Source organism: Podarcis vaucheri, assembly GCF_965113315.1.
Source record: "Podarcis vaucheri genome assembly, chromosome: 13".
Taxonomy (NCBI): domain Eukaryota; kingdom Metazoa; phylum Chordata; class Lepidosauria; order Squamata; family Lacertidae; genus Podarcis; species Podarcis vaucheri.
Window position 1 is genome coordinate 28,676,998 of NC_138751.1, and position 27,084 is coordinate 28,704,081.

The 27,084-nt window shown below is 41.8% G+C and overlaps 1 protein-coding gene across 4 annotated transcripts; it reads right to left on the minus strand.

The window, feature by feature from the left end:
* CDC27 (cell division cycle 27) lies at nt 1–27,084 on the minus strand. Of its 4 annotated transcripts, none has more exons than XM_082195436.1 (20): nt 26,716–27,084; nt 20,505–20,580; nt 19,062–19,209; nt 17,498–17,623; nt 16,506–16,603; nt 13,652–13,806; nt 13,327–13,538; nt 11,821–11,935; nt 10,339–10,454; nt 9,384–9,483; nt 8,050–8,257; nt 7,379–7,548; nt 6,532–6,684; nt 6,050–6,258; nt 4,882–4,999; nt 4,637–4,765; nt 3,544–3,618; nt 2,503–2,687; nt 1,590–1,672; nt 1–1,352 (listed from the first exon to the last, which is right to left on the minus strand). In XM_082195436.1, exons 1-20 carry the CDS (start codon nt 26,740–26,742, stop codon nt 1,270–1,272), a joined length of 2,586 nt encoding a protein of 861 aa, XP_082051562.1. In that variant the 5' UTR covers nt 26,743–27,084; the 3' UTR covers nt 1–1,269. The 4 variants fall into 4 exon arrangements, with proteins under 4 accessions (XP_082051562.1, XP_082051561.1, XP_082051564.1 ...); XM_082195435.1 differs by having other exon boundaries at nt 7,379–7,551; XM_082195438.1 differs by lacking the exon at nt 1,590–1,672 and having other exon boundaries at nt 2,507–2,687; nt 26,716–27,080.

The following is a 27,084-nucleotide window of genomic DNA, read 5'->3' on the forward strand; positions in this document are numbered from 1 at the left end:
TTTCTGTGAAATTTAAACCATTTTATTGTGCATAATTTGCTCTTTAAAACTGTAAGGTTATCATACACTTTCTTGATGGTCACTGCACAAAGGCCATCCAACCTTTGTTGCAGGAGTGCTACAAAGGAGGAAAATTTTGGCTTCTTTAACACAGCCTAGCATCCTTCCTCACAGAAATAGCCTCCTGGGGTCTAAATTCCTACAAGACATCGGAAGTACTCAAACTTACAGGATTAAAAAAAAAACCAAACAAAAAACAAAAAGGAGACAGATAATTGCACAATATTTTTTTTTGCATCTGTTCATTCAGACAACACTTTACAAAATAGTTTTGAAGGGGATACTGCCGCAAACAGGTGGGGGGTGCACCACCAGTGTAAGGTTTTGATTGGATTAAGGCTTCCATTGTCTTCTTGGCATTCTGTTGTTGTGAATATATTTCATTGCATTCTTTCAACACTGCAAATCTACACACTTATTTTCTCTAGGAGTTTACAACTGCGATAGCATTTTTATATTCCCAACTGCCAGGTGCAATTGCAAGGAGCACCTGACAAGCAACCAACATACTGTTATGGATTTGTGTTGCCTACAAATACCAGCAAATGATGTTGTAGAAGTTAGTTTGGTAACGTTAACTCCTGGGTAGAATACTAAAGTATTTTATGGAAGTCTCTATCCTGGCAGATTGACAAATCTAAAAGCAGGGACGCTGGGCTTTATATATTCTGTAATGTGTTTGTTCACAGGAGACACTGTTGTTTTTAAGGTCATTTACATTCTCTGGCATTTAAGTTACACTCTAATAGTATTCAGAAATGTCTTTAACACATTCCAGTCCTGTACTTCCACACTTGTCTCTGAAGAACGTGGAAATGGTCTCTGCTTACTGAAGAGGAAAGAGCCAAAACTAAGACACATTTCTGGGGAAGGAGCAAGAAACTGCTTCATCAGTTACTTTCCCACATCTCTCAGCTCCCATATAGCAAATCTTTTTTCCATGATAGGTTTCTCAACAAAAAGGAGGTTTTAAAAAAAAGTCTTTCCTCCTCAAAGAATCATGTTTATAAAGATGAAAGAGCCAAAGAGTCAAATAATGACCCAAAAATGCATTTCCATTAATTCTGTGTCAATTAAAATCTGATGAATGATGTGCCTGGGGTGTCGGTGGAGCATGAGAATGATGCTGTTTCTGTGGCAGGAGGAGAAGGGAAGAATCCAACAGTATCAGTCAGACACACATCCAAGCTCAGAATCCACCTTCTGAGGTTAAAATTCATCACTTTCTACTGCATGGAGCTGTGTGTCATCCGCGTCAGTCATGCTGCTTGCCTGGGACTCATCTGTGCCAACTTTTGGAAGAAAAACAAAATACACAAACAAATTAAGCCATTTCTAGAATTCTTGCACATTTCACAAAGTAGGGGCAAAATCTTGTATGAACAGACCATTCTATAGCAGACCTTAAATAGTATGTTCCAATCCAATTTATGGGATATATTATTTTATTATGTACACCACATATTATCTCTTTTTTTTACTTGCCAACCTGCCCTCCCCTTGCAAGGCTCAAGAGCACCATACAGTACCTCTCCATAAGCAAACTGCTCCTGCCTGAGATGTCCACAATTCAGTTTCCACACTCTCAGTCTCTATGTGGACATGGCCTGCACTACCTATAAAACTTTCAGTCAGTTTGTGATGCTAATAGCAGAAACAATTTAGCATTTAAGCCAAGCATTTAGTATTTAGTTGTTAAACGTATTTCATATACATTATCCAGTTGAGGCCATTCATTCATTCATTTTTTACATTTACAGCCCACCTTTCCTTAAAGTAGCTCAAGACACAACATACACTGCTCGCCCTTTATTGCACCCCTGTGACTTAGACTGAACAATAGTAATTGACTCCAAGGCTACCCAGTAAACTTCATGGCTAAGGGAGAATTTGAACCTGGGTCTCTCTGGTCCTAGTCCAGAACTCCATACATTTACACCACAGGGGGAGGGGGTAAAAAGGTCCGAGACTGCAAACATATTCTGGAGCTGACCCAACACAGCTCATTTTCATCTGTGGCCTTATGTAAAAGCTATAATTTGCACAAATACATCAATACTATGCATTTGTTTTAAATAACAGTGGCCGAGAGGAGGATGGCAGAAATAGCAAGGGTACTGTATGGAAGTAAGCAAAATGGCAGTTATGTACCAGGAATGTCAGCATGTCTGCTCCCCTTGAGACTCCAGCCTCCTCATTTGGTTTAGGCTTATTTATGCTCATTTATTTATTTTATAAGTATCACTTTCCAATCATAAGAACCGCAAATTGCTTTTAAAAAAACTGAATAAAAAGTTGGAAAATGGCATTTTAGACTCCATGTTGCATGAAGTAACAGCCATGCTAAGTGCTAAGACCACTGCAATTACAACGCTTTCAAGTTATCTAAACGAGAAGCCTCTCCATTTGCTTCAAAGGGGGGGGGGGAAACATCAAGAAGACCTGCCTGACTCATATGGGCAACATTCACTGATCTGCTCCTCTTGTGTTACAGGCTCTTCATCATCTGGAAGGTACCGCTTGTCAATGGCCTCTTTGATCTGGTTGTTGGCTCCTTTGGGATCCAAGTCCATTGCCCAGGAAAAGTTCATCAGTGCGAGATGGGTCTGCCCCAACTTTTTATAAACCTAACGAAACAACAATCATCAACTCCAATGTAAGTCAATAAATTAAATGATTGCAGCAATTGCTTGCCTCTACCAAATGGGAATATCTAGAGCTCTACATAAATGTCAGAGTTGCTATTGGAGGGTGATTTGTCCATCCAGGCAACAATGTTCAACCTGTTCCTTATGGGGCTGAACAAGTTTGCAGTTCCGAGATATTGCAGATGCAGCTTTGTCTCCCAAGACTCAAGCTGGCCATGGAGTGCCTTCTACAACAGAACTCAAGCTGCAAGCTAACTCCAACCCTTTCTGGACAGAAACAACCATCCAACTATTTTAGGGACCCTGTGTGCAGAGATCCACATTTTGAGGCTTGCCTTGCTAGCTAAGCTAAAAATTATAGTCACCAGCCCCCTGCCTAGCAAACCTCTTCACAAGCCTCTCTCTTTGTACAGTGGCAATCAAGGATTCCACATTGTTCCACTGCTTCAGTGTGTTTTTTTTTGGGGGGGGGGTCAGTTTGGTCCCACTTGGCCAAGATGCCCCAGGTTCCTTGGCAGCACAGCTGTCAAAATTACAACTTCCCTTCCATCTTTGGAGGTGAAGAGAGGGTGGAGATTGGCACGCAATTGCCAGGATGGTCTTTGCCCCACTCTGCAGCTTCAAAGTTGGCAGGAAGGCTAGTCACTCATCATATTTGCCTTATGGCACCCCTATTGTTGAAGCCTGGTGCAGCATAATCTATGAGCACAAACCTGTATAGCAAAGCCCTTCCCATAATCATCAACAATCGCCTTGCTTTTCTTTGAATCAGAAAATGCAAGGGAACCCATCTTACAGCTGTAATTCAGAAGGTTATTCTCAGGCTGGTTCTTACCTTTCCTATTAAGAAGTAAACAAGAGACTCTTTGGGAACAATTTGCTTCAGTTCTTCAAGTTCTTGTAAAGCATACTGAAATGACCAAAAAAGACCCCAAACCATTGAGCAGTTTTTTCTGAGGATTATGAACCTAATAATAATTAATAATAATAATAATAATTTTATTTATATCCCACCCTCCCCAGCCGAAGCCGTGCTCCAAGCAGCTAACAACAGTAAAATGATATAACAATATTAGAGTTGATACCTTTGGTCACGAAGAGTCGGACACGACTAAATGACTAAAAAACAAAAACCTTTGGTACAATACAAATAAATATTTCTTCTGGCAATCCTAGTTAATTGCTTGACACATGTATTTTCTATGGGCGTAGAATTTGTAATATTATTATTTGCTAGAAAACACCAAGGCTTTTGGTTTCATGTGCACCTAGCCACCTGAAACACACCCACAAGGGACCAGGGAATGCAGGAAATTAATAGATACTGAACAGAGTGGGGAAAGACAGATCTCTCCTCCCCAAAACGGGATGACAGAAGTATAACAAGGTTCAAGAAATAGACAGCAACCAGGGCAAGAGAGCTGGTATAATTACAACAAAAAGGAAGGTGGGTTATATGAACAGCTGGGAGCGTTTTGAGGCACATGACTGTGTGAGCGTCAAATAATTTAGTGCCAGCTTGTAGATGGTCAGCATATTTTGTTTAGAAGGATTAAATGATCCAGACTAATTCAATATATCCATTCTCCCTTTCTCCCAAACTAGGAATCATATTATACCATAAACACTTGCTATAAGCAATATGACTGGAGAAGGAACCATTAGATAAAGCGAGATCTACTGATACTGTGGAACACAACTTGTATGAGGCGGCAATTAGATAGGAACAGACCCCAGAGCCCACAGAATTTATTAAAGAAAAACCCCAACAAATTCATAGGAACTTACTCCTAAATTAACATGTTTAGGATTGCCCTACAGGTGTTATGCAATGGCTGTAGAGTGTGTCCAAGCTTTCAAAGGAAACACAAAATGTTGCTGTCCAAGAAACTCAAAAGTGCAGTTCAACCTCATTGCAAATTGCTCACCTTATACTTCTCATTTGCAAATAATACTGAGGCTCTATGGAATTTGCAGAGGGGGTTCTTGGGATCAATATTAATAGCTTTGTTCAAAGTATCCAAAGCCTTTTCAGATTTCTTCAGGGCATGCTGAACCTGAAAAAGAAATGATTTATTTATTTATTTTTTTAAAAAGACAGTGCTTGCTCATTGTTTGGATTTGCCAATGTCTATGTTCAGGCCAGGGGCAGAATGAAGCATGATTTACTTACAACTCCAATGTGGCACAACAAGACAGAGCTCTGAGGGTTGATATGAAGTGCTTTCTGGAAATGCATTTCTGCAAGGCTGAATTTCTCCTGTTTGTAGTAAATCATTCCCAACCCATACCTAGCAATTTTAAAACAAGACTGTATTAGGCACCAAGCTTGTATATTATTAGGACACTTTCTATAGGCTGAGAGTGTAAGTGCACAACATTGAGTGGTTGACTTTGAGCAACACAGGTAAAATGAAAAAGATTTCATAACTGTAACAGCATATACACAATATGTTAATATTCTACTTCCCTATTTTGAAGCAAAGCCTTTATATGATTGTTTCAGCACTGTCTAGTTCAAATACACTCTCCCTGTTACAATCCAAGTTAAGGTTTTCTCTCCCTACCCTTTATAAGCCTATAAACCATAGCAGCTGCTCAGAACTGCTTTGACATGGTAAGAGTTCCATCCTATTACCAATAATATAATATTTTGTAAGTCATTTTGTCAAATAAAATGTAGCACAGCAGCAACCCTCACATAAGTGGGGAGATATGGTTATATATTTTATAGTGCAGTGGCATCTAAGGTGTATTGCACAATGCATAAGATTATGCTTCAAGCAACTGCTTGGGAGCCCCAAGGGAGGTGCAGTGCTGATACAGAGGTGTTCCCTGTTCTCTCCAACATCTCACATGGGAAATGTTTGTCAAAGCCGAACCCTTTTGAGTTTCCAAAACTTGGTAGAGATAAAGATTGCTTGAGGATGCTCAGTTTTAAATTTATATGGTGGTTTCATGCCAATTAATTATTATAATTATTATTATTGACTGTTTTATTGTTTAAGGCTTTTTGCTTAATGTTTTGAGCTTTACACATTTGAGAATGTATAACTGGGGAGAATGGCATAATGAACCTTTCAAGTGCTCCTGGCAGTGGTATGGAACCCTAACAATGCCACAGCCATTTTCAGAGGCAACTATGTCAGGACAGATGCATGTCAACTGGATGCAAGTCAGGGGGTAGGTAAAGTTGGAGACAAAAAGAGGGATCCCAAAGAGACTGCAAGTAGAAACCTAAATTTTTTATCCTTGGGGATATTGTAACTCATACATTTTTTGCTTCTTCATTCTCTCCTTCTCCCACTCCTGGTTTTTAACTAATTAGAAGTCTATCTTACCAGGCATTATAGTGCCGAGGATTCATTCTAATTGCATTCCTAAAGCAGGCTAATGCTTTCTCAAGTTCCTCTGTCAACACAAATTCATGCCCTAAGAGAGTGTAGGCGTAGGCATAATTTGGATCAACTTGTATAGCTCTCTGAAAGAACTTGATGGCAATGTCATGTTCCCGTTGCAAACTGAAGCAATTTCCTGCCGCACACCATGCCTGGAAGAAAGAAAAGCAAAATGGTAGAAGACATACAATAGTATTTTTCTCCCATTTTTTGAGGAGAAAAGACAGAGTGCAATGGAAAAGACAGAGTGCAACAAGTCTGGATTTAACAGGTGCTCAAGCGCATGTTTACATGGCAACACCTTTGTGGATACTTGATTTTTTAAAAAATGTCAACCTCTAATTTACTTTTTCCACAATCAAGAGGTGAATCAGAGACTGAAGTGTGTTTTTAAAAATGCCACAACAAAATGACCATGATGATACCTCTGGTGAATTTTTATCCATATCAGTTAAGTCTTTTGAAAGCACCGAAAGAGCCACATCTTTCTGCAAATGCCACAGTGTTGTTGAGTAGATTTCCATCCCTTCCACTCGGTAGTTTTCAATCCTTCTTACTTCAGAGAATATCCTCTCAGCCTACGAGAGAAATTAACAAGTGGCATTTCAACAACATGAATTAAAAGACTTTCTGTATGATCACATTTGGATGATAATTGTGTGTGCACAATTCTTCCATATGGCTTCTCATCAGGGTTTTATTTCTTAGAATCACAGAGACCTTGGAGGTCCTTCTGCACAATGCAGGATGTAACCATGGCAGTGTCCCTGACAGTTATCCATTCTGCCTTGACCTCCACCTCCTAAGACATACTGTTGCAGATCTTACCTACATGTAGTTTTCCCTAATACTTAGCTGAAATCTTTCCATCCATTAGTCCTGCCCTCTAGAACAAAAATTAACAAATTTGATCCATCTTCTGTGTGACAACCCTTCCATACATGCACAGAAGATGCTGCCTTCTCATATGTTAATACATGACCACAAGTTTAAATCTACTCTAATAGAGCGAGCATATAGGCTGCCCAGCACCAGAGAAGCCCTGTTGCTGTTAAGCCCGCTTGGGGAATTGTATGTAGGAGAGGGTCCCACGAAAGGCACTAACTATGCAGAGGCCTCCTTAAACTAGGAACTGATGTTGCATAGTTCAAAGATGAAAGAGTAATCCAAATCTATGCTAAGTGATCTTGAAAATATATGGGGGAGCACTTTTTTGTACAGTACACTGGCAGACATGCAGCACAGAATAGAAGCATTCCACATCATGCTCACCTGCATATATTCCGCAAGCTCAAAGTAAGCTCTTCCAATATGGCACAGTACCCAGCCCGTGTTGTAGTGGTGAGAAGGCAAATGACTCAGTATATGAATTGCTTCTTTACAGTTGTAAGAACACAAGGCTAAATAACCTTTCCCCATGTCACGGAGAAGGCTCATCAAACCTTCTAGGAGAAAAATGCAATAAATACACAGGAGAACAAAGGAGATTAAGAAAGTACCAGCCTAAAAGCCCTATAGTTTCAAAAACGGAACATATTCTCAAGAAGCCAAAATGAGAAATAGAAAATAAATAAAATACCAGTATGTGGTCTAATGAACAAGGTGCTGACTAGGACCTAGATTCAAATCCTGACTCTGAGCCAAAGTTACACATTACAACAAAGTGCTAACTGGATTATTCTATATGTCTGCCAAAAATTGCAGTAGGTACAAAGAAGCATTCTTGATTATTTCCCTGCTATTACAGAATTCTCTTTCACTGGGAGAGTATAATGAACTTGGACATCATTCTAACAGTATCAGAAAGGAAAATGGTTTTAAATGCACACTATTTTGCCATGATTCTAACTGCATTTCCCCCCTTGTTTTTGTCTTATTCTCCACCCCCAGCCTTTGGAATGGCTTTACTACTACAAATGAATTCTTAGGAACAGTCCACACACCTGCTGCTGCTTTCTGTAACGTGAATGCCTGGATTTGTGGTGTTACGGAGGCAATCTTTCCTTCTGAAATGATGGACGAATCAAGTTTGGTGATTTCCAAACTGTCATTAATGTTTGGCTGTGTGATCCCTCCCTTATTGGTTTTACACTTTGTCTTTCGGTTTGCAATTTTGGGCGGAAACTTCATTTTTAACTTTTTACTATTTTCCTATGAGAAAAGAACAAATATATTTAAGAACTCGTTACCCTGCAACCAAAACCAAAAGCAAAGCAGAATATTCAGGGACAGAAATCTAGATGTACTGTTCTTTCTGGAATTTGAATCACTAAACTCGAAGGGAGAAAAGGCAATCCAATCCAACCTCCTATCATATAGAAGAGCTCTCGAGTGACCTATCTGCTATCCAGAACACAGTGTGCAAGAATGAGGGAGCAGCCATCAAACTAAGCATCAGCACACAGGGGTTTGGAAGAAACTTAGTCACATTTTAAGTATGATGTCTTTGGACTAGCCTGCGATTTTGTGCAGTACATATATATATTATTGAATACAAGATACCAAAAATGACGACACATTTATATAGCAGTATTAACCAGGTGACCAATAGGGTCTGTGATGCCCACAAAAGCTTTGCATCCAGCTTCTATTATCGTGCCCTTTGCTCTCATCTCCACTGGGAAAAGCTGCACAAAAAGGAGTATTTGAGTTCAGTTCTGCATACTAAGCAGTTCTCACCCAATATGAGCTGCTCAACAAAGAAAAGAAATGCATGACTCTGGATAATGGTATAAAAACCCATGAGTTTAGGAATACTGGCAGAAAGTAGAACTGTTTGCAGAACATTTGCAAGCATGGCTTGAATACATGCTTTCTAGATGTGATCTTCCCCATCAGGGAATAAGGGTAAAAATCCAAAACAAGAGGTTAACCAGCTATGACCAGGGATGGAGGAACAGATGGAGTAGCAGAAAAGGCCAGACCTCTATGATCTTTATAACCGAAGAAGCAAAGTATTCTCTGTAATGGTATTGTTTTCATAGTTTACCATGATAATCTGTTTTGCAGCAAAACCAGGGAATCCTTAAAGTCTGCCATATTTATTATGGCACATGGTTTTATGGTCCACAGTCTACTTGAAGCAGATTCTACGCCGAAATAAATTTGTTTGTGTTCTAATTAGATTTGTAGCCCTCTTAAACGTTTCTGCTTTTCATGTTGGCCCTTGTTAATTCCTCATGATACTATTGCAACATACGGATTCTCCAACTGCTCTCCATCCCCATATGAGATATCTGATCACCAAGGGCATCACAGCAGCTGGAGTCCCATTTACCTTTGTTGTAGAACTATCACTAGAGAATAGGCGTGAACTTCTTCGAGGCAGCACATTAGGTGGAGCAGCAATAGTTGGGCTCAATACCTGAGGGGTTGTACTGAAGAGAGAATAAACAAAACTTCTTAGTGCAACCGTCAACAACTCTTTGTGGAAATTAGGGCACGGATGGTATGCGCCCACCCCACTCTTCTACTTAGACATTCTAATGTCTAAGTAGAAATGTGGGCAGTATGACAACAACAAAAGAAAACGATGGAGAGAAACAATTACCTAGGAACAAGAAGACAATACCAGCAAGTCTGCCAAGGCAAGGCCCTAGTCTCACTATGGACTGGTTAGGCATTGTGGACCAATGATACCTGAGTGCTCTCTCTAGCACTGTTATGACTGGACAGCCCCTGGTTTACTAGGGGGCTCCAGGCAATAAAACAAGCTGTGACATAGCTGGGCCTTATTGTGTGAGCAAGTCAACATACATAGAGCGAATAATTGTGCCTATAATTGGTATATAATTGGCGGTGAAGAGGGTCTACTTTGTCACCTCCATGCCATCCTCAAGTATACAACTTAGGTCCAGGATACCTGGCAGGCTGCCTCCCCCAGTACAGCTCAAGCTGAGCTTTAGGATCTTCTGTGGAGACCCTGCAGGTAGTTTCATGACCAGTGAATTGTCACTTGGTTACAATGCAGAAGTGGGCCGTCTCAATTATAGGACTCACCTTCTGAAATGCCTTCCCTCAGGTACACTGTGAAGAAGAGATAAGTTTTCCTGGACTCAACTTGATTTTTATTTATGTATGTTTGCTTTAAACTAGTTTTTAGGAAATGTTATTGAATACGATACTTTTATTATTTTTTAAGTAAGCTACATATATAATTTTATTCTATGAAACATATAAAATCTTTATAAATAAATAAAATCATGATCCAGGCGTAGGAAGACATTTCATACCTTGTCTGTGGGCCTGAACTCTGTGTTTGTGCAACAAGGATTGGCGTTACTTCCCGACTATTTCCGCTTTGTGAGAAGACTGATTTTGTTCCAGCTTGGCTTATTCTGGTGACAGTCTATATGTGGAAAAAACAGCACATCAGACCTATGACAGTGTTATTAAAAACCACTGGTATTGCTACTTACAACTCATAAAGCTAGGAGGAGTTATCTGCTAAAATATCAATAATAATAATAATAATAATAATAATAATAATAATATCCAGTCATTATGTGATCCAGAGAACTGCCTGATTAACAGAAAATGGCATGTATTTCTAAACACCAAATGGCTATCCTATCACATTCCTAGGCAAAGTCTTTCCCTTTTCCTCACACCATAGGCAGACCCAGTGCAACCCAAGAAAACCTATTTCCACACTATATGCACTAGATCAGGGCAACTGTGCACAATCCTGTGCACTATTAATTCCAGTGAGATTTTTTTTGGGTGGGGAAACTTAAATTTATCACATACATTATCTCTAAACCAGGAAACAGACAAAGCAACGTTATTTTGAATTAATCCACCTTTTTAGGAAGACTGAAATTTGCTAACCATCTCAATACTTGTGGCCAACCTTGGGGCTGAGAAATAGTCAATGAAAATACTAATGCCTGATTCAACTGTCCATTAACTTCCACACCAGTCTATGGAAAAGCACCCATTTTATGTAGTAGAAGTACTGGACAATGACCAGACTTTGGCAAATAAAGCAACTAATACATTTAACAGACATTAACAATAGGAGACAATGGTGGTAATTTTTATAACAACATTGCTAAAGTTCTAGGTGTAAAGACAACCCTAGAAAATAAAAGAAATATTTGCCGATGTTAGCATTCAAAGATATTGTCTGCAAAAGTTATTGTATCGGAGATGAAGCAATCAGACAGTGTCTACCACTTCTCTCTGTGGTAGAGAGTTTGCCTGCAAAATAATTGGAGACGGGGTGCCAGCTTGCAAGGGCGACGGGGGGGGGGGCAGGGGGGCAATGTCACGTGCGTGATGCCACACCCCCCGACATCATGTGCATGACATTGGAATGCCGGGAGAAGCCAAAGGTGGAGCCAAAGCAGCAGCTGCATGGCTTCAATGGCCGGCACTGCTATTGGTGGGAGGATGCTTCAACCCTCCTTCCCCTCCACGGCAGCAGGAGAAAGAGAAGAAGCCAGCCACTGGAGCCGCTCCATGCTTTGGCCCCGCGCTCTTTGGAAAGGGGGGGCAGGCCTTCACCCCCCAAAATATTGGGGAGCCCCCAAAGGGCTCGGCCCCCAGGAGCTGATGCCCCTGACTGGAGAGCAAATACACAGAAACTGAACACCCATCAAGTTGCTTTGACAAAACTAAAGTTTTCTTCTTGTGACTTTTTAGAACAATTATCCAGATTTTTATATTTCCTTGCCTTCAATCTCACATGCACACCCTTGAATGCAAGGTACCTTCTTGGAAGGGGCTCCTGGAGGTGGCACATCAATTACTGAAGAAGAATTTGTGCAGTTTTGTAAATAGGATCCATCTCCCGGGCTAGGGGTTTCTAATGGCAAGATTCCAAAGCTGAGAAAACATACAAGAATGTTTGAAAATATGCACAATTCCTCAAAGAGAGAAGTGAGCGGGCAAGGAGAAAAGAGAGAATCTTACTTTATAAACTAAGGACAAATTGCAGGGCAAAGGAATTTATAAGCCCCAGTGAAAATAAGTTTCTAGACAGTTTCCTCATTGTTACATACACAAGCTTGAAGACGTAAAAGCAAGAAGTTCTAGTGATCAACAATAATAAGGTATGTAAAAAGAAGCTCCAATTCTTTGAGGACAAACACACATTTTTCACATATATCCCAATACTTTCATATAATATTGCAGTATTTGTATAAAGCTTGGTGGCATCAACCATGTTCAAAACAATGTGCATGTGTGGTTTTAAATAGAGGAAACTAACAAATTTATCACCGAAACAATCATATGTGGCATGTTAGGTCAAGAGGACAACTCTCCTAAGCATGCCTTCATGCAATTCATGGTCAAGCAGGAAAGCCCTATGTGTTTGGGTCTCCCATACCAACACTTCATACACTGTAACTTATTTTGTCCAATAGTGCTTCTAAATGCTCACAAGCCCCACTTCTTATATCAATTCCTGAAATGTAGCTATATTTTTCTATTACAGCAGTAACTACTAAAAAAATGTGAATTAACAGACTCAGACTGCAATCCTAAACTTAAAGCAAACCCCCCTGAACAGTGTGAGGTCTACTTCTGAATAAACATGCACAGGACTGTTCTGATATTGCATCTTAAGCATTTGTACACTTCAGCAGAGGCATAAACACATGAAAGCAGGGGAGAATTTAGAAATGGATCTTTTGTTTTATGCAGGCAGTGGCAGGACAAACTTTTCTGTCTCTGTCCAAGAGAATAAAAAGTGACACACATATCACTTAAAAATGGCAGCGTTTATAAATCGGTGGAATAACATTTCAAGTCTCTCCAAACATCATCCTACTGACTTGAAAGCCACCAAAAGAGTGCAAAGGGAGTTCTTCTCAGAGAAATAGCTGAACCAGAGTTTGTCAGCAAATTCTACTCTATTAATTTAGGTCTTAATCAGACCTATGGATTTATCTACCACCTAGCAAATCTGGGAAGAATATGTAGTCACCAATTACTGCTGCTGTGAATGGTTATGGTTCTTGTACACATTTAAACTTTATATACAGATGTCACAGATCCTCTGGACCTCTAATATATCATAGCCCTTACTACAAAATATTTGGGTTTTCCTGCACCAATGTGTGTGACTATGCATCTAAAATAGTGAACTCTAATCCTTGAAAGTTTATGCCACAGTAATTTTGCTAATCTTTACAGTGTCACAGGACTCTGCTGTTTTTCTTATAGTCATCTTCAGTAGGCAGCCTTGAGGATACTTCAGATTCTTTTTTTACCTTGGTGTTAATGGACTCAGAGCAGCTGGTCCACCCAGAAGACTCCGGCCAGTTTTTGGTTTGTTTTGAGCCTGTTTAGTTAAGAAGGCAGTTCCCGATCCAAGAGGTACAGCATCTGGTGAAATTACAGCCGAATCAATATAAGAGATGGAGGAATCTGTGTTGGAGGAATATTTAGAGTTGGAGGACTCCAGGTTGAGTCTATTTAATTCCTGAAATGGAAAAAAAATAAAATAAGAAAAAGCAGCACACTTTTTTTTTTTTTTTGGCAATGATCACTCTCAGTGTAAGCAATGATGGTAAAATATGGCTGATAAAAACTTACAAGCGTGTCTTGCGGCGTTTCCGTAAGAACTGTCTCTGGCTGCCTGTGGGTTATGCTGTGATTAGACACCACTGTTGTGCATGTGTTAGGCAAGCAGCTGCTGAAGTTCTGTATAGATGTTAACTTGAATGTTTGGTCAGGGTCTGGCTTTTCACCTGTGTGAATGAAGAGAAAGGGATTTGGGGTAAGGGAAAAGGCTTCTTTCCAATGTGACACAAATGAAGAGATTAAAATGTTATGTGTTGCCCCCCCCCCCCTCCCAACAGCAGCACAGTATGGAACTGCTGTCTGAACTTATTGCTACATGGTGCTGTTAATATCCAGTTGTTTAAAATGCGTTTTTTAAAAAGATACCCATCAAGTATAACAATTAGAGCATGGCATACATCTTCACAAACACATCCTTAAATGCATTTCACATTATTACTGAAGACTTTGTGTTACAGGAAAGCTAGTAGAGACCTAACTGCTGATGTTACTATTTCCACCAGGGGGAAGCTATTTTACTATGCATCACTAACAATACATGAAGTGCCAAGATCCATCTAGTCCTGCGTTAATCTTTCTCCAACAGTGATCAGCCAGATGCCTGCAGGTAGAGATCTAGTCTAGGGTACATTGCACTAAACCAAGGGTTGGAAATCTATTTTGGGCCTTGAACAGATTCTGAATTTTTAGAAAGTGCTTTGGGCAACCCTGCCCTCAGTTGCATCTCTCCCTCCAGTTTACTCTCCAACACAGACAGATGGAGTGCACATACACTCACATTTTGCTTTTCTACCATATCTGAGTAAAAGTCAGGATCCAGCAGAATTGAATAGGCCTTATTTTGCAAGCCATCAGATTAGAATTTACACTGGTAGACTGTGTGGTAAAAATCACCGCTACACTACTTGCCAGCACCACAAAGGCATTAATTGAAGGCATGGATCTTCATGACTTTTTACAAAGTGTAAGACCATTCAAAATTTCCTGTGTTTGCCTCCAAGTTACCATTCCATTCACAGATAATATTTTTCCTATCCTTCCCAAACAGGTCTCATTAACTAATGCCTCCAGGAAGATCGCAAGTGGACATGGTAGGAATGGCAATCACCTGTTGTTGGTTCCCAGTATTATGTGCAATGAAATGGATTTTCTCCAAATGCAGAAGTTTCATTTTGCTACTATGACTAATAAGCATTGACAAGTCTATCCTCCAAGCAATATCCTAGCAGGAGTTGTGCAGTTTGGAAGCATCATGATCTACTTAGTTTTGTTAAATGTACAGTCCAACACCAATGTGCACCTTTCATCTTGGGCCCTTTTATATAAATTATATAAATTATACATATTCCATAAAAATGAAATAACCCACCATGCATCACAGGAACTCAAAGAGCAGGCTCCAGCAACTGCCCTCTTCCACAGCCCTATTAGTATTGGCATGGGCATCTTACACACCATGAACACAAATGACTGGCAATCCATAGCAAAATGTTCCTAAATTAGGGCCGGCATACGTTCAGATCTTCCCGGACATTACTGGGATTTCGAAGGTGGAATTGACGTCTGGGGGGATTTTAAAATGGGGGGGGTGTTCCCCTAAAAAAAGCTGAACAACTTTTGGGGTGTCCTGGTTTTTACTTTTTGAAATATGGCAACCCTATCCTAAGTAGGCATAAACCTGAATGTTTGAGTCAGAAACTTGCAGGAGGCATGCTGTGATAGCACACACAATCAAAGAACAGCTCTGATGCAAGCAAGCTCAAGACAACTGTGAGACAACTCTTCCTGGCAGAAGCAAAGATTGAGAGGGCATCAAGTAAGAAGGAACCAAATGCACTCGTGGGTTGCCTCCAGCCTGCAAATGCCACAAAACCACTCTCACCTTTCCGTCTGAAACATAGGCATGCATGCCCCTAGTACAAAAAACCAACGGAGGGGCCAAACAGCTGCATGGTACCAGCTTAGCCCTGGTACTGCCAATGAGGCTGTTATACCCTGCTTGTGGCCCTGCCCCTTTTGCACCTGTCACAATGTAACTACCGCTTCAAGTCACTTCATGGTGAGATTGGCTCCAGGCAATGGGAAACAACTCAGGGGGGTTGAAGAACTCTTAAAAGATCAGCTGAAAACCTGGAACACAACATTTCTGTTTTTTTTTAAGGAGTCATATGCTGATAAAATGGTAACATGGGGAAAGTCAAGTTTATGGCAAAAAGAAGATGAGATAGCATGAATTCTCAGGCTCCAGAGAAACCAGATACTTTGTCACTTTTCCAGAACAGGAAACCAACTGTGTGCTACCAAAACAGATTCCACAGTCTGGTTGGCAGGCACAGCAGCTGCACAGTTTCACTTTGTATGTTATATTTCATTTTAGTGTTTGTGAGGATCTGGTTCTATTTTACTTATCTATCCGCCAGTCCCTTGAGATGGGATACAATGAAACACCAAGTTAAAAAAATATTCAGATTGTACAACTGGCTTCACCGCTGGAAATAAACCAGAAAGACCCCTGAAAGGCATGGATTAGACACTGGGAGTTGAAATATACATACTCCATGCTTGTGTGGAATACATTAACAAAAACAATGAAGTCATTTCTGCGGAGAGAGGAGGAAAAGCAACCAGAAGTATCCAGTCCCATTCTTGCTCAATCCCAGGTTCAAAGGTAATCGCCAAGGAAAAAGTTTTTGTAAAAGTGTTTTCCACATCATACGCTGCTGCCATAAGAGAATTCAATTGTTCAGTAGACCTGGATGAAATCAGTGAGAGGTCTCCTTATACCTTCCCTCCAACCCAAACCATGAATTCCAAAGGATGGTAAAGAACCCATCTATTTCCAGGGAAGGAGTTAAGCAAAACCTACCTATTTCACATAGTGATTCAAAAGGGGACCAGAGGAAAGGATTTAAACTAAGGCTCTTTTGGTAACATTCAGATCCTTTGGCAAGCCGATCTGTCTTGCTGTTAAGAGAGAAAGAGGGAGGGGGAAACAATGAGGAGAGATTCTGCAGGAAAACGAGAACAACAAGCTATTTCTACAGCTTGCATAAATAACCACAGAAATATCTCCTGCAATCAGCTACCATTATTTTGTTAGGTGGCATGGAAATGGGGGCATTTGTATTTTTCCAAATTGAGCAACTTGAGCATCTCCCATACACAATATGTAAACTCTACATTTCTACATGGCTTCAGTAAAAACAACAGGAAAACCGGTTTTTGTTGTTGTTGTTGAAGAATGGTACTGCTTAAACTGCTTCACATCCATTCTGGAAGAGAATTTCTTACCTCAAAATGAGCAGGAAGCCCAAGGGAAGACATCTTTATCAATCCTTGTACTTTAGCACCAGGGACCAGCAAAGGTCCAGAAATATTCTATCCAGTGATGAGTACATGGTAGCTACTCTCTGAACTTGCACTGGACTCTGGGGGCATTTAGAAGCTTTCCAAATACCTCCAAACCAGATTGCAAGATCACAGACTAACCCTTTCCCTAGGCTCTGCAAGAGGACAGTAGCATGCTCTGACCTCCTGGTTGGCTCTCAATGCAGCCGCCAAATAGCAAGCCTTCTTACTTCTTGCAAATGCCTCTGAAACTCGGAGGGATGTCAAGGATGAGATTTTGTCCCTTCTCAAAGTTGGGGGAAGGCAATAATAAATCTTGACTAGCTATTTGTGAGTCCAAAACATATTGAAATGCAGGACAATTTTTATGCTGCTTTTTGCTAGGGAAATTTGTATGTCTCCAAACTGAGGGCTAAGAGCTGCGCACCTACAAGCAGCAGTGCAAAAATGTTTTGGGAAAAGGAGGAATCTAGGGGAGATAGCATGTCCCTAAAAAAAGAAAAGTCATACCAGTATACATGCCCCAGGAGCGAAAGCATGAAGCATGCAGAGTCACCAAACTCTGTCACAATGTCATCGTGGCTTTTCTGTTTGTTGAACACACCACCAGACAAAATCTGTTCTCCTTCTGCAAGTCTGTTTAAAGATAATAAGGTAATAAAAATTACAGAAGCATTGATGGTGTAGCCCAAACCAGTTCACAGCCCTGCCACAGACAAGGTGTGTGCTCTCAGATACACAATTCCCTCACATGGTTTTGTGAGTATAAACGCTTCAGATTATTTAAACATTCCATTCCACCTGCAACAATCTATCTTGCTTATCTAGCTCTAACATGATCTAGAAACAGAAGCCATTCTAGGGAGTGAATCTCTACATGTTGGACCCACAAAAATGTGCACCCTATCAGTGGCACTGCTGCTAATAATGCATAGGGTAATTAGGATGTCTGTGTGGAAGCAAGCATCCCTGCTTTCAGGGACAAAATCAGCAATATGAATGGATCACTTACGGCATATCTGCCAAAACCAATTGGTTATGGATAAAGCTGCCTTCTTTTTTTGAAAAACTAAACAAAAACATAGTTAATATTAACTTGATTTTGTCTGGTTTGGATGACAGAACAACCTGCAGTTAATTCAAAATTCCGGGTATAGGGCGATATAGAAATTCAATAAATAAACAAACAAACAAACAAAAAAAACCTGGATGTGAAACCATCTGAAATCCTACATGTGACCACACCAGAAAAAAAGGGGGGGCACACAAGTGCAAGGCCTGTGGCTGCTCTCTCCCATTATGCTAAACCATGATGGTTTAGCTAGGCATCCAAACCAGACCAATTTCTTTTGCACTGCTATGGGCAATGTAATTGTAGAGGTAAGCATAAAATCTTTGTCTCTGGCTCTTGCATGCTGTTTTCCTACTGGCCTCTCCTTTCTTCAACTTCATTGTTATTTCCCATGCCTCCTCCTGGCCCCTGCTCCCTTCGCTCAAAACACCCTGTCTCTAGATTCTCTGTTCTTTAAATTCCATGCCACCTGGCTCTCCTGCCATTTGGCTCCCCATACTTCAGTAACCAAACACTTTCTTCATTAAATTTTCTAAAGATGAATATGTTAGCCACACAGTTTTGACAAACCCTATGGTTTGTCAAAACTGTGTGGCTAACATATTCATCTTTAGAAAATCCATGATATCACAACAGCTCAGTGAGAGAAATTTGCTGATGACAGACATCAAACATTTATCAGTTTCATAGGACTGTTAGTGCCCCCAGATGCTTAACACTTACAGCTCATCTAATTTAGCATTTTAAAAGTCCTAGCTGGACACTTGTATAAAATTTCATTCTTGATCTAGGAAGAAATTTCTATATTTTTTCACCATTTCCTTTACAAGACCTTCAGCATGTTTAGTGATTTCTAGCACATTGGCCACATCTGAAAGTGAAAATGAATTTCATTATGCTATTATCCCAAGATCTGATGGGACAATAAATAGCATCGGACTCTCTTAAAAAAACATTAACTACAACTTCCAGCAGCACCAACAAACCAATAAGGCAACTTACTTGCTGAGGTCAACACAGCACTTGGCAAGCAAATATTTACACTGTGGGGTGGTACAACTGTGTCCTTTAAGAAGCCTGTATGCCTTGTATGCTTTTCCTGAGCGATAGTAACAGGTTGCCAATAGGAACAGGGCATCTTCTGAGTGCACTGAAGAAACGGGTGGGGTGGAGAACATTAAGATCCATCATTTAAACCTCTGAGTGCAAACAGTTTATCTAAATATCTATTCCTGGCCATAAAAATATGATTTCCAATGTCAAAGAAAACTGAAGGATTAGTAGCATCAATTATAATCTTTTACTAGCTAGTTAGTGCATAGAATCTCTGTGCATCCGCATTTTATGAGGGACAATAAGATCTGCTGTATAACAGACAACCACTGATGTACTTCAACCTATTCAAGGTTATGATGTGTGCAGTGATTACAACCAGTGGAATAAGTTTTTAAAACATATTCCAGGTATTCATAGACTCAAGCCCTTTAACCAGGTGCTATTAGTATTGGTCTCAAAAGCCCACCCTGCCACTTGTGGCCATGCCCCTTTTCAAAAGGAGCAGATACAAAATATTTTAATAAAATAAATAAAAATATGCCTAAAGTTGCCATTTGGAATTAAGGAGCAATACTTTCTTCCAAACAGAAGGCAGAGCTCCCAAACAAACTAGAATCCTGACACACCTTTTAAAAATAAAAATTACGCAATGTCTCCATAGTTCAATTTTTAAAAAAACGCATATTACATTTTTTTTTATTTAACCATTTAAGCATATTGTAGGACATACATACCACTAGCCAACTTTTTGTTGACACTCTGCACATAACCATACCTGCTTATTTACAATACAGTCATACCTCGGGTTACATATGCTTCAGGTTGAGCGTTTTCAGGTTACGCTCTGCAGAGACCCAGAAGTAACGGAATGTGTTACTTCCGGGTTTCACTGCTTGCGCACGTGCAGATGCTCAAAATGATGTCACACGCATGTGCAGAAGCGGCGAATCACGACCCGCGCACACGCAGACACGGGTTGCGTTCGCTTCAGGATGTGAACGGGGCTCCAGAACGGATCCCATTCGCATCCAGAGGTACCACTGTACAGTCGTACCTTGGAAGTCGAACGGAATCCATGCCAGAAGTCTGTTTGACTTCCAAAATGTTCAGAAACCCAAGCACGGCTTCTGATTGGCTGAAGCCAATCGGAAACCATGGCAGCCCCATTGGACGTTCTGGTTCCAAAGAACATTTGCAAACCAGAACACTACTTCCAGGTTTGTGGCGTTCGGGAGACAAAATGTCTGAGTACCAAGGCGTCCAGGATCCAAGGTACGACTGTACTGACATCCACCTATAGCCTAATGAACAATGCAGAAATTGAAGCTCTTCAAAATACACAGATAAATTCACAAAAAGTGCAGACCAGTAACCACAGCGGATGCATACCTTCTGCATACAATCTCTCTGCCAGGAACACGGCATCCCGGTAAGCATAGTGGTTAAGTGCCTGCCATATAGCGGCCTGTATGAAAAAGGGGGGTGGGGAGGGAGAGAGAAAGGAAGATCAGCACGATAAACCAATACTAAATGCACAGAAAAGCAAAACAAAAAAATAAACACTTTTCTATCTATCTAATCTCTTCCTTTGAGGATTATCGCTTCCTTTGGGGATTATTGTCCTTCCTGTTCCCAAATATTCATTATCTCACAATATATTATTCTACAACCCTGAACAGCATTTTATATGGGACTATTTCTACTCCTCTGTCAGTGTTGACTAGAAGGCCTACACTTCATTTCAGAAGTGTGTCCAATCAATTACCCTCAACAAACCTATTCCCACCATTATAACACATTACAAAAATCAAGAACACCACATACATTTATTAACTACGTATAAAGTGCTAGTTGGAAAATTCAAACTTTGTCAGGGATTGAAAGACCACATAGGACACACAGCAGGTAGGCAGGTGTTTCAGCCACATATATTCACATTACCCCCTTAGCCATTGTGGTTACTTGATTTTCTTCTCCTTTTAAAGAAAGTGTGATAAAAGACTACTTTGGGGGTATTTTGCAAGAACGACCAGATTTTGTAATCTATGCATAAACTAAAAATTCTAAATTCACTAGCATAAAACATGAAGCTGTGCCTCCTACACTAGAGTATCACAAGAAACTGTAAGTGTGGCTACAGCTGGAAGACAACAAATGTTAACATTTTCTCTAAATACCCAAGAAAAAATTAAAATAACTCAGAAAAGGACTTCACATACCAATTCCAAGAAGGGTTATAGAAGTACAGTTATGAGCTACCAATAGTACTGTCCAAGTACCGTATTTTTCGCCCCATAGGACGCACCTGGTTTTTTTGGGGAGCTTGTGGGGCCGGCAGCGAGGAGAAGCGCTCTTCTCCCCGCCGCCAGCCTTCAGACCAGGTCCGGGGACAGCGGGATGGCGCGCTGCACCTCCCTGCTGTCCCCGGAGCTTGTGGGGCCGGCAGCGGGGAGAAGCACGCGTCTCCCCGCCGTCAGCCTCCAAACCACATCGGGAGACAGCGGGATGGCGGCGTTCCGCCTCCCCGCTGTCCCCCGAGCTTGTGGGGCTGGCACTGGGGCTCTCCTGAAGCCTGGAGAGCGAGAGGGGTCGGTGCACACCAACCCCTCTCGCTCTCCAGGCTTCAGCAAAAGCCTGCATTCACCCCATAGGACACACACACATTTCCCCTTCATTTTTGGAGGGGGAAAAGTGCGTCCTATAGGGCGAAAAATATGGTACTGGATGGTCAAAAGTAACATGAAAAGAAAGCCAAACATTTCAAGAATAATGCAGCTGAAATCACAAGAAAACTTAAAGGTTCTTTTAGCGTGTGCAGCTGAAATGAAACACAAAGATGATTTGGCTGACATGCTCTCCTCCTGTCCTTGAGGCAAATGTTAACAAAAAAGAAAATGGGGGGGGGGTGAAAAGAAAAAAATCCCACTTTTAAAATGGAGGCGCTCAAAGTAGTATACATGACAAATCAATAAAAGCAATGAATTTATTGTATTATACAAGAAATACTAACAAGTATATAAGAATACTTTTTAAACCAGCAATTCAAGAAATAAAGCTAACAGTAAAAAAACAGCCAAGACTAGAACAAGGAGAATTTTACGTGCATAAATTAAAAGTTTGCCCGAAAAGAAACTCAGTGATGGGACACTGGCAGAGCTACAGCAAATGTACCTGCCAGGGCATGGAGTTTCACATGCTGAATAAATAGCCTTCCCTCATATCCTCACTAATAATACTCTCAGAAGGTAAAGGGATGTGCAAGAAGGCCTCACAAGATGATCTGAAAGGATGGGCACATCAGTAACGGTGGAGGACATCCTTTAGATATTGCAAAGGCAGCAACCATTTTAGGCATGTCCGATAAATGCACAATTGCACCAAACCCAGAAGTGCCCTGAAAAGTTACAAAAACGTCACCAAAAGGGGCGGAATGGGGTGGCCTTCCATGGCCCCGCAAATGTGTGCAGGGGTCCAGAACATAATCCATGCGCAACCCGGTCGCTGCCTAAGTCCTCAAGAGCTTTAAAGGTCCTGCCTAGCACCATGAATTGCACCACAAAATAGACTAGTAGTTAGTGCTGTAGATATAACAGTGTGACATGTTCCTGAATTCTGGCACCAGTCAGAAGTCCTAAAGCAACTTTTCCACTAGCTTGTTTCCAAACAGTCTTCAAGGGCAGTTCCGAGTACAGTAATTCAGTGTAAGACATGATGTGACTATGAACAGGTCCACTCTGGTGCAGTTGGCAGACCAGCTGAAGCTGAGCAATTGTGTTCCTCACCACAGACACCTCCTAGGCATCCTAAAGCAAGGCTCAGCTTTGTAGCAGTGCAAATCTGATTTGTTAAGGAGCATGCAAGTTCTTTGAGAACTAGGGATGTAAGGAGGAAGCAATTTCTGTCCCATCCTGTGCTTACCACAAACAGCACTGATTCTATTCCACTACAGTTCAACTTGCATTAAAACCTCTATTATTGATCTCACTATCTGCTGCGGCCAAAATTAACATACTTAATTATGTACTTAGGTTCAATGCATTTCAATCGAAGGAAAACATCAATAAACTATGTAGGAAACAATTATTTATTTATAGAACATTTGCAGACTTGCATGATTTCCATCCTTCACCCCAGATGAGCATGCAATTTCTACTCCCATTTTGAGTTTCCAACATAATTTTTCGATGTCCCTATCCAGAGCACACTGACACTCACTGGTTCAGTTGGAAAACTAATCAAGAGCACTTCTGACTTGTCTAGATTGTGTTTCAACTTGTTTGTCCAACAGGAAACCCATCACTGACCTCAGACAACAATTCAGGACCTGCCCGGTCCTTTAGGTGAGATCATACAGAGTTGTGCATCATTCACATATTACTAATGATAACCAACACCAAACACAAATAATTTCTGAGAAGTTTCACGCTGATACTAAATAGCAAATGGGACATGATGGAATACTGTGGGACACCATAGGCCCCAAACCAAGTCACTGAACAGATGCCTCCACTTCACTATCTTCTGTAATCTGCCCTCTGGGAAGGACCAGACCCACTGTAATATGTACCCCTATAACCCACCTCAGCAAAGTGACCCTGGTCAATGGCATCAAAAGACAATCATCCAGCAGCCCCAAAACAGATGCACTGCCCTTGTCTAGTTAAGAAACACAAGAAGCTGTCTTATAATTGGTTCATCTAGCTCAGTTTCGTCTACACTAACTGGCAGAGGCTGCCCAGGATTTCTGACAGGGCTGTTTCCCAGGCCTACCTGAATAAGCGATGAGCTGAACCTAGCAGTGTGCAGATGTACTATCACTGAGCTACAATCATCCATCAAAGCTATCAAACCCATTTACGTTCCAAAACCAGGATGGAACTCACAACGAAATGGATCAAGATAATTAGTCTCCTTCAGCAAATCTTCGAGGTAGGCCACCAAAACATGCTCAAACATCTTACTAAAGAATGGAAAGTGGACATTGCCCTGTAATTGGCCAACACAATGAAATCTAGAGTGGGCTTCTTTAGCAGAAAATGTACTACACTTTCTAAGCTATATGACGTAGCTTCCTTCCTGCCTCCTGCTCACTAACTCAGCCAATCCTCCTTGGATGCCAAGATGTGCAAAGGTCATGTGATCAACTGAACACTCCCAAGAATCCTGTACACATTCCATAACGAAATAACAAACAGTTGCCAGAAATACAGCAAGTGGATCTATCAATGAGTTCAAATTTGACTCGACAATCATTGCATTGCCATTGGCTCCTCAGAAAAACAAAAAGTCAACCTGGCTGTTCGATATGAGAAAGGACACCCAGAAACAACTGTGTCAATGGAAAAGCATTTCCCCATTCCAGAGGTCAACCAGAGTCTCAGCAAGGCTGTCCATCAAAATCCTCTTGTAAAGAACAGATTGGCAAAGGCTGACTCTCATACCTTTCAAGCAACTGCCTATGCCCTGCAGTATGACAGCCACAGTGGTATGCACACTTTAAGTTAGACTGAATGCTTACTTGGGTGCATTGCTAAATACATGCTTGGCAGCTGCCCACAATTCTCAGTGGAGACCTGAAAAAATATGAGCACAAGCATCTTTGGCATAACCTTTTCCTTTGGCATAACTTTTGGAGGTCAGAGTGAAAGAAGTGAGAGAAGAGGACATTTCTAAGATTTTCCATCTTAACAGGAATGCATGGTTTTACCTTGCTCAGCTCTACATAATAAATAATCAGAGAGTCATTTTACGTCAGCTTTGAAGGTGCTTTCACCTTGCCATTCAGAAAAGATGGCACTGAATTATAAATAATTAAATGAGGAAGAGTACAGAGTAAATAAGGAGACCGTGCAACAAAATAGAGAAAATGCATTACATGGAATATGTGCACATGGTATCAAATGATTCCATGGAGTTAGAATATTTGTGGGGCTGGAGGGAAGAAAACCCTATAGGATTAAAAGAACATGAGAGAAGAGAACAAGAGGTCAGCACTGTTGTAATAAAGAAGGGGAAGGCAGAGTACAGTCATACCTCATGTTACGTCCGCTTCATGTTCCGTTCTTTCAGGTTACGTCCCATGGCGACCCGGAAGTACCGGAAAGGGTTACTTCCGGGTTTCGCCACTTGCGCATGCACAGACGCGCAAAATGACGGCACGCGTATAAGCAGCAAATCACAACCCCCGCGTGCACAAGAAGCTGCTGCGGGTTGCGTTCTTTTCATGTTGTAAATGGGCCTCCGGAACAGATCCCGTTCGCAACCAGAGGTACCACTGTACACTGAAGATTTTAAAAATCCCAGCTGCCTAGTCAGCTAGGCTTCTAACATTTGGATGACACGCCCTAATGCCTGCAGATTAGTCCGACTCCATCCAGATATGTCACCTGAAGATCTCATCAAGGCTTCTGGACTCATGAAATATTGTTCCGATCTGGCCCTAGTCAGTTTTCTTTCTGCAATGGAGGAGCTGAAAACATGTGGATGTCTTTAGATAATTGGAGAATGTTATGCTCCATATAGGCAGGACCTCCTCAACACAACCCCAGCTCAACAAGAGCTCTTCCAGGTAGTGTTTTCTGGAGGAAGAAATCAGTGTTTGTATGTTAACATTCTGATTGTCAAAGATGACAGGGTAGGGGAGAACAGGAGGAGATCTAAGCATGGAATACAAGTGTGTAAGAGAAGAGTCTTCATGGGGAAAGTGAAGAGAATAAATAGTTATATGAAGCAGAAGGAAAGAATATCTGGGAAGAGCACCTCATTTGTGTGCAAAAGGTCCCAGGTTCAATTCCCTGCATTTCCAGGCAGAACTGGGAAAGACCTTGGCCTAAAATCCTGGAGAGCTGCTGCCAACAGGCAACACTGTATAACCCAATGGTCTGACTTGGTAGGAGGCAGCTTCCAGATCCCCAATGCCCAGCTCCCTGGAAGGAAGACCACTGGGCGTCCCATGTAAATGCATGATATTCGTATGACTTATTGCAGTATATGTTCTAACGAGAGAAAGGGCGACTGATTGAACAGGGGTCCTTACTGGGAAGATGAAGTGGTGGGGGGGCGGGGAGAAGAGAGACTGAAGAGGGCTGAGAAAAGGGGATCTCTCTTAGGAAGGAGCAGTCAGCTAAGAATGCTGGGGGGGGGCCGAATCAGTGGTAATTCTTGGGGTAGGTGGGAATGCAGAAAGGGTGGCTGGTGGGAGATTTAAGGATCTGGAAGGAAATGGGGTTTATCTAAAAACAACACCACATGGCACGTTCCAGGGAAAGGAGTGGGGGGGGGAGAGAATGACAAAATTCGGGGGTGAGACGCGTGAACAAGTGTGTGTGCGCGACACCCACAAAGGGGGGGGGACGTTAAGGAGAGTGAAATTTTAAAAGGAGAAACCCCTCCCCCCGCTCCCAGCAGAAAGGGGTTTTTTGTTTGCTTGTTTGCTTTGCTTGATTTTTGGGGGGGGTTTTGCAAAGGGAGCCCTTGCCCTGTCAGGGCAGAAAGGAGAGCGGGCAGGAACCCAACTGCTCCCCTTCCGTCCCCTCCCACCCGGCCTTCCTTCCTTCCCCCGCTCCCCCATATACAGGCCCATCGCCACCGGGGTCCTTACCTGGACGGGTTCTTGCAGCACAGTCATCCTGCCCCGGCTCCCCCCTCAGGGACAGGCCCCGGATGAGGGAGGTGGGGAGAGGGCGCCCCCTCTCTCCTCTCCTCTCCCCCTCCTTCCTCCTGACAGACTCCGCCTCAGTGGGTGACGCGGCGGCGGCGGCGGCCCGGACCCCGTCTCATTTAAACTGGTAGCGACCGTTAACCGGGCCGTGGAGGAGGGAAGCGAAAGGAAGGGAAGGCCCCGGCCCGTCAGGAGCCGAGTCTTCCCGAGCGGCAGGCGGAAACACCCGACGGCGTGGACCTCTTCCTCTCTTTCTCGAGCGGCGACGGAGAGCGGCCCGAGCGGACCCGAAGGCCTGGAGCTCTCTCC

Bases quoted from the DNA above. Each gene is read 5' to 3' on its own strand.
- CDC27 (XM_082195435.1), bottom strand. From the start codon at position 26,742: ATGACTGTGCTGCAAGAACCCGTCCAG. The intron at 2,688-3,543 runs GTAAGAACCAGC...TTGTTTCGTTAG, and splicing joins TTTACTTCTTAATAGGAAAG to GTTTATAAAAAGTTGGGGCA. The intron at 1,673-2,502 runs GTCTTCTTGATG...TTTTATAGGTAG, and splicing joins TGCCCATATGAGTCAGGCAG to TGCAGGCCATGTCCACATAG.